This window comes from Salmo salar, chromosome 03 (genome assembly GCF_965601325.2).
Source record: "Salmo salar chromosome 03, fSalSal1, whole genome shotgun sequence".
NCBI lineage: Eukaryota > Metazoa > Chordata > Actinopteri > Salmoniformes > Salmonidae > Salmo > Salmo salar.
The window spans coordinates 58,144,754-58,156,903 of NC_138293.1; the positions used below are offsets into that span (position 1 = coordinate 58,144,754).

The 12,150-nt window shown below is 39.4% G+C and overlaps 1 protein-coding gene across 1 annotated transcript; it reads right to left on the bottom strand.

Moving 5' to 3' along the window:
- Nucleotides 1–2,785: 2,785 nt before the first annotated feature.
- On the bottom strand, nt 2,786–4,572 carry LOC106600866 (interferon a3). The gene is made up of 5 exons (XM_014192597.3): nt 4,438–4,572; nt 4,156–4,233; nt 3,879–4,028; nt 3,096–3,188; nt 2,786–2,881 (listed from the first exon to the last, which is right to left on the bottom strand). Exons 1-5 carry the CDS (start codon nt 4,570–4,572, stop codon nt 2,786–2,788), a joined length of 552 nt encoding a protein of 183 aa, XP_014048072.3.
- Between the last annotated feature and the right edge of the window lie 7,578 nt (nt 4,573–12,150).

Consider the following 12,150-nt stretch of genomic DNA (forward strand, 5'->3'; position numbering starts at 1 on the left):
GATGCTAGCGTCCCACCTGGCCAACATCCAGTGAAATTGCAGAGCGCCATATTCAAAAACAGAAATACTCATTATAAAAATTCATAAAACATACAAGTGTTATACATAGGTTTAAAGATTAACTTCTTGTTAATCCAACCACGGGATCAGATTTCAAAAAGGCTTTACGGCAAAAGCATACCATGCGATTATCTGAGAACAGCGCCCAGCGGACAAATCATTACAAACAGTAACCTCCAAGTAGAAGAGTTACACAAGTCAGAAATAGAGATAAAATTAATCACTTACCTTTGATGATCTTCATATGGTTGCACTCAGAAGACATTCATTTACTCAATAAATGTTTGTTTTGATCGATAAAGTCTCTCTTTACATCCAAAAACCTTGTTTTGTTTGCGCGGTTTGTTCAGTAATCCATAGGCTCAAACGTAGTCACAACAGGCAGATGAAAAATTCTAATTGTATCCATAAAGTTCGTAGAAACATGTCAAACAATGTTTATAATCAATCCTAAGGTTGTTTTTAGCCTAAACAATCGATATAAAAGGTAAACAAGAAAGGCGCGCTCTCGGTCTCGCACATGAAAAATCTCTAGGCCACTGTAGTGTCCACTTATTCAGAGTGCTCTTACTCCCTCATTTTTCAGAATAAAAGCCTGAAACAATTTCTAAAGACTGTTGACATCTAGTGGAAGGCATAGGAAGTGCAATTAGAGTCCTAAGTCAATGGATACTGTAAAGGCATTCAATAGAAAACTACAAAAATAAAGATATCCTACTACCTGGATGGATTTTTCTCTGGTTTTCGCCTGCCAAATCAGTTCTGTTATTCTCACAGACATTAGTTCAACAGTTTTGGAAACTTTATAGTGTTTTCTATACAAATCTACCAATTATATGTAGATCCTAGCTTCTGGGCCTGAGTAGCAGGCAGTTTTCTTTGGGCATGCTTTTCATCCGGAGGTGAAAATAGTGCCCCCAACCCTAGAGAAGTTAAAGCTTTACCTTGCATTGTTATTGGAGCCACGAACCCAAGGGGTCATAAAGACCACTCACTGTGGACAGGATGCCTCTCCGCGTAAAAGGCTTCTCATTGTAGGACACCTGGAATGTGAAGCTGTCTGTTTTCAGGTTCCAGGAAAGTCCCAGGCTCTGTTGAAAGGGGAGAGAATCCACTCCGAGGTCCAGGTCTTTTAAGTCTTTAGTATGGTACTTCATGGGGAAGTCTTCCATAATTATTTTGCTATTGTATGCAATCTTGTGTAGTTTCATGTTGGACTCCGCTTACATTGCTTGTGTTTTTCTTAGAATGTTGATAGCTTCTTCTATAGTAGCTACTGATGTCAGCCCATCATCGATGTAAAAGATCCTCACTACATATTGCTTGGGTTTTGACCCGTGTTCCTTCTCACCCTGTAGAGCAACTCATCTCATGCAGTAGATGGCTACGGCTGATGAGGGGCTGTTCCCAAATACATGCACTTTCATCCTGTACTCAGTTATGTTCCTATCTGAGTTGTTGTCTACCAGAGAAACCTTAAGTAACCTCTGTGATCCTCACGTACTCCAAAACAGTTAAACAGTTGTTGCATATCTGCTGTTAGTGCCACTAACTCCTTGACACTTAGCACTGGAGTCAACCACCACTCTTACATGTTCAGGTTATTGTAGATGGTAAACTCCAAGTATGGGCAGATACCAGCGTTCTTTGTCTCCCTCTAGTGGCTCTCCACGAACTATGAAATGCATTATGAAGAAAATTGTATAGTCCTACGGTTGCCTACACGAAAAAAAGGGGTCTTTCTGACTCCAAATATACCAGTACTCCGAAGAATTAAGAGAAAGCAAGCATAGAAAACAGTATAGGCATTAATACAAATAAAAAAACAATCTAAGGCTTCTATTATAATATAATTATTTTGGTCACAACCTGGTTGATTAACAATGTTTGGTTATCACGTTTTTTTTTTTATAGAAATATATATGGGACATAAAAAAGGCAGTTGCTCATCAAGCATTGCTCAAATAACTTTCAAAAGATTGTTCCAAAGTTTGACCCCGAAAAAGTTTGTTCCTAATGAATGAAGTCGTACAAAAATGTATGTATTTTCCTACGTATTAAGTAGCACAAAATGTGTATCTTTTCACACAAATTAAGCCACACAAAAACGCACAAAAATGCTTGAAATATGCAAAATACTTTTCGTACATATTTGCACGAATTGAGTGTGAGATTGTGTTGCAACACAACAAACCAATGTGCCAATGTGTTTTACACCATTGGTTGAAACAATGCAAATATTAACAACCACTGTATATCTTCAAAATGTAGATAAAACTAGAATTGTGATTTCATGATTCATCCTTCCTTGCATCTATAGTTCTGTGACAGCGGTTATTTGTTTCAACACCATCTCTCAGCTATTTACAAAATAGTGGTTGAGTGTGCTTTGGTTTTGTTTCAATGTCAGAGTTCCCCTTTAGAAAGTCGGTCTATAAAAAAAAGAATGCATGAATTAATTATATAAGTGAATGAAAACAATATGAGATTAGTTGTATGTATTTTTTATTTAATTGTATTGTATTATAAATAAGACAGGAATAAATAAACGCATAGTGTACACATCAATCAGTCTACCAATTAAATAAATAAATAAATAAATAAATCAGTCATTCAGTCAATCAAGCAGCCGGCCAGTCAGTCAGTCAGTATATATATGAGCCATCAATCTGTTAGCCAGCCTGAGGAATATGTCACGTCTCCAATGATGATTCTTTGGTTCTCCTCACAGCTTGACTCTGCTGTCAATGAATTTCTTGAACTGCACCAAGTTTTCGCGAATCTCCTTTCGCACAATCTCCCATGCGCATGCGCTGTGTTCCTGGAGAGCGTACAAGATATACATTTTATTTCAGTCAACTCAACCACTGCAGGTGTTGTTGCTCCAACGCATCCATCGACATTAAAACGGCACTTGGCAATTCCAAGTTTCATATGTGAGTTGTGGCATTGAAATGAGTCCTATTTCTGGTGATTTAGAACTTTTACTCAGATTAATTTAGCCTCTATTTGAGGACATTTGAAATTGGACCCACCTTCTCTTTCAAGACGGTGTTCAGCTTGTTGAAGTATGTTTTCAGAGTAACCGACCATCCATCTCCAGAGGATTCCCAAACACCACCTACGACCTGGAGACAATATACAATGCTGGTGAGTGCATTAATTATGTCTTATGAGACGGTTATGAAAATATTAGAAACATATTTGGTGTGTTTGAAGTGTTTAAATTATTTAAATACCAATGCCCACGATTGTCTGCCCCCAAAATACACTGAGTGTACACCACATTAGGAACACCTTCCTAACATTGAGTTGAGCACACCGTTTTACCCTCAGAACAGCCTAAATTCGTCAGGGCACGCGTTCCACAGCGATACTGGCCCATGTTGACTCCAATACTTGCCACAGATGTGTCATGTTGGCTGGATGTCATTTGGGTGGTGGACCATTCTTCACACAGAAGGGAAAATGTTGAGCATGAGAAATCCAGCGGCGTTGCAGTTCTTGACACATTCAAACTGGTGCGCCTGGCACCTACTACCATACTCCCGTGAAAGACATATTTTGTCTTGCCCATTCACCCTCTGAATGGCACACATACACAATCCATGTCTCAATTGTCTCAAGGCTTAAAAATCCATGTTTAACCTGTCTCCGCCCCTTCCTCCACACCAAAAGAAGCGGGTCTAACAAGTGAGGGATCATTGCTTTCACCTGGATTCAGCTGGCCAGTCTATGTCATGGAAAGAGCAGGTCTTGCTAATGTTTTGTACACCCAGCGTATAACCTATAGACTACACAAGAGGGCTCATACTTACACATAACTCTAAGTTTTGAACTTGACGATATATGACGTTTTGGAACATGTTAAGTTTTGTTTTGTTCCACGTGACAGACGTCAGACTGTTGTTGTATAATTGTTCCACATATCGCATAGCCTCCAATGCAACCACATAGACGTCCTCACCCTGGATAAAATAAAACAGGGTTTTAGGCATTGGGTGTCTAAATAAGTGGTTTTAAACTCCCAATTACCCATACTGTATTTAAATTATACTGTACTTTAGGCTATCAAAATGCTGAAGTGTATCCTACCTCTGTGTTCTTGTAAAGATCCTCTGGAAACATTTGTTCGACGTTTTCTTCTGCACACATAAGTGGAAAGAGTCCACCCTGAAATAGAATTCATATCAATATCAAGAAGTAAACTATATTGTGATAGTAACCTTAAATGAAACATTGCGGTACAGAAAGTGAAAGCATTGCTTAAAAATATAATGTGCTATAATGCAAAATAGAAATCTGAATATCATTGCGAATTTTGCGCATCAATTTGTGCACACCAAATAGCGGACTGGTGCAGTTTAAATTCCTCACCATATCTGAGAGCAGGCCTATGCTCACATCGTTCAGCTTCCCCAACCTAAACTGCGTCCACCTGCAAGGTTTTGATGCTGCTGTGCCTTGGCAGAACAGAGTCAGGCAAATGCTCAACCATTTCAATACAGCCATGTTTCTTTTCTAAGAACTTGAATGGAACAGCTATTATAAATGATTTACGACCGATTATCTTAAACTTGATTGATATGATACCTAGATTGTTGAAGTTGCCCATTTTATATGACACAAGTATCGCTACGTAAAGGTATCAAAATCCCTTTGTGGTGAAGAAGGGTTTCATGGTTCAGACTTTCGCTTCCCTTTATAAGCCCCAATTTTCAGGGGGTTTAGTCTTAATTATTCTGTTGTAAAACTAATCAGAAAATGTTTGCCTATCAAGTTACAGTTTTCATATGTAGAGAATTGCATTGAGCAATGCATTTCATGCTAACATATTCAGCAGGTGTTAAAATGTAGGCCATATTGAATATTAAATACTAAGAAAACCATGGCTGATTTGTTATTTCTATAATACAATGGTATATGGATCTCTCCTATGAAATGAGGGCCATGTTCAGTATAAATATGCTGTAGTTTTGGACATTGCACACCACCTTTTTCAGATTCTGTGTGAAACGTTTTTTTGATAGGCGTAGCACGGAGATCAATTTTTACTCACACACGTTTAGTCTGTTGTCGACTCTCTTTTAATCCGGTAGTGCAGTCTGAAGCATTACTGAACAGTGTTAATATTGGAAATCTTTGAAATAAAAACACGTTTTATTAATAGAGTAACTGGTAGTGTTGAATGAAGACTAAAGCCGCCGCCTCTAAAATGGAGAGTAGAGTGCGGTGGTGTTGCGGTGGTGTTGCCAGCCTGCAGGGGAATTACTTTTCCTTTTCTCTTATGCGCTTCATTCTTATTAAATTGATTCGGTAAATTCCAAGTTTTTTTTAAAGTTAGTTCATTTTTGTTTAAAAAAAGAATTATATGCCGTAATTTTGCCTTGACGATGTCGTCTGAATTTGACCGAATGTGAATGACGATGAAGCTAATGATGGTTATAGCTATATTTTTCTAAACTTTTATTTAACCATGAAAATCCCATTCAGATATAGAATCATATGAAGATGATGACTAAGACGTTAATTGTAGGTGTAGGTTTCTGATTATGCAGTTTTTATGTTAAGTCTTTATATGATGTTACCTTGTAACAATGAACTAACTGATCATAGCATTGATTGTTCATGACTGTTGGCCAATCAACAAATTAATGATTATTTTCAAACTTGAGATGAATTCCACTGTTTTTGTGCAGTCAGTTAATTACAAATGTTGTTAAATGGGCCAACAGGTTTATTTCGGCAGCCGACAGTCGTGGTATGAAATAAATATATTACATCTGCTAATCTGTAGTGCATAGACTCTCTTCGCCGTTGTTTTGAACAAATGAATGCATGAAAGACTGAATGGATGAATGCATGGATGACTAAATATGTAAATTAATACAAAAAATATGATAATAGATGCATGTTTTTTTCATTTAATTTTAATAGAAATAAATTAATAACAGCGTTAATAGCTTTCACATGTACATGAATCAATCAGACAGTAAATATATCATCCATCAGTCTATTAGCCAGCCTCATGTACATGTCACATGTCTCCAATGATGATTATGTGGTTGTCCAACACACCTCTTCTTCCTCACTGCTTGACTCTGCTGTCGAGGAATCTGCACCAGTTTGTACCAGCAAACCTCCCACGATCTCACATACGCATGCGCTGTGTTCCTGGAGCGCATACAATACATAATTGTTTTAGAGTCAACTCAATCACAGCAGGTGAAACACTAACGCATCCGTCGACTGAAACGGCGTTTGGAAGTTCCATGTTTCACATGTGAGTTGTGGCAGCAAAATTCATCCGATTTGTGGTGATCTAGAACATTTCCTCTGATTAATTTAGCCTCTTTTCAAGGACATTTGATATTGGACCCACCTTCTGTTTCAAGACGGTGTTCAGCTTGTCGAAATGTGTTTTCATGACGCGTTGCCTGTTGTGACCGACCCTCCATCTCCAGAGGATGCCCCAACACCACACCCGACCTGGTGACAATAAAATGGTGGTCTGTGAATTAATTCCGCATTAATTAAAGTTCTGAAAATATTACACAAAAATAATTTAGATGAAATCACAAATTAAAGACCTGTGCCAATTATTGTCTGCTCCCCAAATATAGCTTAGGCTACACCATGAGGGATCATACTTACACATCCCTCTAATTTCTTAACTTAACTAGGTCATCTGTTTTTGAACAGGTTCAGTGTTTCCTTGTTCCACGTGACAGGAGTCAGGCCATTAAATAATTGGGCCATATATCTCAAAACCTCTAATGCAACTACAGAAACGTCCTCACCTGTGTAAAAGAAAACAGGGGTTTAGGCATTAGGGTGTCTCATAAATTCCATGGATAAACTTCCAATTTATCATCTTGAAATTGTAAAAATCATATACTATAGTTTAGGCTATTAAAATCTTGCTATATGATACTGAAGTGTATCCTGCCTGTGTGTTCCTGTAAACCTGCTCTGGAAACATGCGCTCGACTTTTCTTTTAGACACAGAACTGTAACTTGTCCACCCTGAAATAAAGTGAGCTGTATTGGAATAGTAACCTTAAATTAAACATTGTGGTACAGAGAATGAAAGCATTGGTGACATATAATGTGCTCTAATAAAATAAAATAAATGTAGGCCTAATAATGAGATATATTGAGAATCAAAATGTGCACACCAAATAGCGGACTGGTGCAATATTTAGGGGACTGGTGCATAAACTGCGTCCACCTGCACCGATCGGAGTCAGCTGTGCCTCGGCAGAACAGAGTCAGATAGAAACTCTACTATTTCAACACAACCATGTTTCTTTTCATAATATTTAAGTGAAACAGACTTTCTAAATGATCAACAACCGATTATCTTAATCTTGATTCGATATGATACCTACATTGCTGAAGATGTCCATCATAGAATAAAGCGAAGTATCGCTGTACGTGAAGCTATAAAACATTCCTTTGTGGTGAAGAAGGCTGCAGGCTTCAGGCTTTAGCTTCCCTTCACAAGCCCCACTTTTTTTGCTATAGTGAAATTAATAAGAATGTTTTTTTGTCCAGCAAGTTAACAGTTTTCATACATGTCTATGCAGATGTGACACGTTAAAGGAAATACTCATAGCCTGTTATACATTAAAAAGTATTAGTAAGTTCATAGTATGTGAGGGTCTTAAAACATCTAAGGTTAAAAAGATCATGCATTCTGTATTTGTTGATAGAGATTGATAACATTCATATAATTGTGTTAAAAAGTTAAAACCCATCAAGCTACAAAGGGTAAGAATTGTAAAAGGAATGTGTAGACGTTATATTGATTACTTTATTTTGTGGTGCCTAATTGAAGGGGAAAAGTGTTCATCTGTGATCTACTAAATGCTCTTAATCTATGAGCCTGAGATCGATTGCTCTGGTCTCCACCCAAGTTCGCGGGGAAATCGCGGTCTTTTCCTTATTGCAGTAAAAGTTCTCAGTGAGGAAACAATACCGTATCACTCGTGATTATTTCTCCCCTTTTTCAGGGGCGTAACATTTTTGGAGGCTCCGCTGAGATTGCTGCTCAGATGTCCAGTTTCCACATCCTGGTCGCTGAATTCCGAGCCAGCTAAATCCCCACATAACAACTCAGGCAGGCTGCAGTGAGGAAAGTGTTGCTGTTCGAGGAGAGCTGGAAGTTGGTGGTTAAGTACGTGTCAGCTGAGGCCATTGATCGACCATCAGAGACAGTAAGGACCATCTAATTCAGAGTCAACTCCTGCACAGTAAAAGTTCCTCCTGTTCTGTTAACATGACGACCGCCTTGGAAGAACTACAGGAAGAGGTAGTAGGAGAATTGCACACCCTGACTAAAGACAAGTTACTAGAGATATGTGATTTCCTTGACATCTCAGGCGAACAGAGAAGAGATGTTCAAGACAAATCCCGCATATCATTGATGACTCACATTATGATGTTCCTTGAAAGAGAGGAAGTTGCAGAGTTAGAAGATGGCGGCATGTCGGAATTGTTGCTACTTAAAGACAAAATGACAGAGATGATCAGTGGCATAGATAACGAAACAGGGCAAACTGACCATGATATTGAAAGAGCCGGAACACATCACATAATAGAGGAACTGAGAACTGCAACCCCACAACAAGGGGTGGGAACTGAGCAGATTACTGCAGCTAAAGCCAGTGATTCTCTGCGTGCCGCTCTCACCCAGTGCACAGCCCAGCTCATACTGGCGCAAAGAGTTTAACATTTCTGGTCAGATAGGTGAACCGGGCCAGAAAGATAAACAGATTTTTTCCAGCCTTGCCCATCAGATCGAGAATGGACTTAACAGAGGCTATCCTGAGGTAGAAATAGTAGACGCAGTAGTCAGGGCTATTTCTCCAGGCTCACAGCTACGCAGCTACTTGGAAGGTAAACCCCAGCTAACTCTTCCCACACTTAGATGTATCCTGCGTTCCCACTTCCAAGAGAAGAGTCCAACAGAGCTTTACAAACAGCTAGCTTCAGAAGCACAGCATAGCAAGGAGACCCCTCAAAGCTTCCTGATGCGCGTCTTAGATTTGAGGCAAAAAGTACTGTTTGCATCCCAGGAGTCAGAATCAGGGCTTAAGTATAACCCTGCTCCAGTCCAGCGCATGTGTTTACACACAGTCCTTACAGGTCTCCAGAGTGACAGTATCAGGATAGACATGCAGCCTCTCCTGCTAGATAGCGAAACATCAGATGAGGTTTTGCTAGAGAAGCTTAACATTGCTTGTGCTAATGAGATAGAAAGACGAAACAAAAGGCAGTTTAATGCACCACAGCCTGCTACAACGGTAAGTGTAGTCCAGTTAGAAGATACGCCATCTGCAAAGTGTCCTGTGAAGGAAGCCAAAGCTAAGATACCCGCAGAACTGTTAACAGAGTTAGCTGAACTTAAGACAGGTGTAGCTTCTCTAAAAGGTCTCAGTGCAGAGATTGCTCAAATTAAGGAGACATTACAGCAGCCTATGTTTCAGTCACCGCCTTGTGCCTATGCCCCACCTCCAGTTAGGAGGCCAGATTTACAGCAACTACAGTCAGCCCCAAGCACCTGACCCTGCGCAGCATCAATATGCACCTAACCTGTATACCAACCGCTCTGCTCAAGCTCCAAGGAGGTGTTTTGTCTGCCAGCGGGCCAGAACAGATGCACGCTGCACACACTGCTTCCGATGTGGGAGTGGAGAACATTTTCAAGCTGGATGTAAAATCCGGGGAGTCAGACCATCAAGAGAGGCCCCTTTAAACGGGGAAGGGTTACCGCTGAGGGACGAGTGTTAACCGTAGCTACCAAAAAGTCTCAGAAATGTGAAAATTGTGCCAGAGAAGATTCATTTGAGAACCTGAAACAATGTTCATCATGTAAAGAGACACTGTACTGTTCCAAAGTATGTCAAAACCAACATTGGACTAAACATAAGAAAAAATGGGTTAACTGCCTTGTTCAGGGGCAGAACAACATATTTGTACCTTGTCAGCTCAGGGATTCGATCTAGCAACCTTTCCGTTACTGGCCCAACATTCTAACCACTAGGCTACCTGCCGCCCCATATTCAATATTGAATATAAAAAAACAAGAAAACAGTAACCTATTTCGAGAGTATAGTGCAGTGGTATTAGCTTATCTTTTCCTTTTCTCTCATGGTGTTCATTCTTGTTACATTGATTCTGTAATGCCAAGCGTCGGCTGGAGTGGAGTGGTGTCAAGCTCGCTGCAATTGGACTCTGGAGCAGTGGAAACACGTTTTCTGTACTAATGAATCATGCTTCACCATCTGGCAGTCCGACGGACAAATCTGAGTTTGGCGGATACCAGAAGAACTCTACCTGCCCGAATGCATAGTGCCAACTGTAAAGTTTGGTGGAGGAGGAATAGTGGTCTGGGGCTGTTTTTCATGGTTCGGGCTAGGCCCCTTAGCTCCAGTGAAGGGAAATCTTTACGCTACAGCATACAATGACATTCTAGACAATTCTGTGCTTCCAACTTTGTGGAAACAGTTTGGGGAAGGCCCTATCATGTTTCAGCCTGACAATACCCTAGTGCACCAAGCAAGGTCCATACAGAAATGGTTTGTTGAGATTGGCCCGACCTCACTAATGGTCTTCTGGCTGAATGGAAGCAACTCCACGCAGCAATGTTTCAAGTAACATCTAGTGGAAAGCATTCCCAGAAGAGTGGAGGCTACTATAGCAGCAAAGGGGGATGAGATGTTCGATGAGCAGGTGTCCACATACTTCTGGTCATGTGGTGTATAAACTTAAAGTAGAACATCATGTGACTGACGATCAGCAGCAAGTTTAATCTGCATCCCCTCAGATGGTTAGATAAAACCATTCTCATTGGTTTTAGACAAGAACGAAATTTGGACAAATTATACAAAATACATTGTCTTCACAAATCGGGGAAATTACCACTAAGGACCCCAAAGTCAAGCTTAAATCAATTTATGTCTATTCACGCCAGCGGAGAGATTACAGACAAACAGCACTTCATGTGGAAGTTAGTCAGAAGCTCTGACGAGGTATTTCCCCCTCAGCATATTTATACTGTCTCTACGGGTTACACAAAGATAGCCAACTGTCTCCTTTCTCAGCAAAGCGTTTGCTCTCAGAGACCAGCTGCAGAGGAGGACAAATCCTGGCAACCACAGTCTGGGTGTTCTGCTGAGCCGACCTGGTGAGAGCAATCCTCAGACACCCTGTCTGTCTACAACAGGTGCATTTCTATGTATTAAACAGGTCAAACATGTAGAATAAGCAGTGGTGTAAAGTACTTAAGTAAAAATACATCAAAGTACTAATTAAGAAGTTTTTGGGGTTATCTGTACTTTAATTTACTATTGAATTTACTTTGAATTCATTACATTCCTTAAGAAAATATTATTATTTTTACTCCATACATTTTCCTTGACACCCAAAAGTAATCGTTACATTTTAAATGCTTAGCAGGACAGGAAAATTGTCCAATTCATGCACTTATCAACAGTACATCCCTGGTCATCCCTAGTGCCTCTGATCTAGCGGACTCACTAAACACACATGTTTCGTTTGTTAATTACATCTGAATGTTGGAGTGTGCCCCTGGCTATCCGTAAATTAAGGAAAACAAGAAAATGGTGACGTCTAGATTGCTAAATATAACGAATTGGAAATGCTTTATACTTTTACTTTTGACAATTAAGTATATTTTAGCAATAACATTTACTTTTGATACTTAAGTATATTTTATACCAAATACTTTTAATCAAGGAGAATTTACTGGGTGAATTTTACTTTTACTTGAGTCATTTTCTATAAAGGTATCTTTACTTTTACTCAAGTATGATAGTCGGGTACTTTTTCCACCACTGAGAATAAGTGTGACACACTGAAAAAGCAGAAAGAGACACAGTAAAATTCAACTACACACATTTTCAATATGTATTTTTTTCACAGGTTATTCAAGCAGACAGGAAATACAGTTCAGTTCAACATAGGTACAAAAGGGACAAACAAAATATAAATATAAATTTATAATAATAAAAAAATATGAATTATGCATTCAAATATAATAAATAGACTAACAGGGTCCCACGT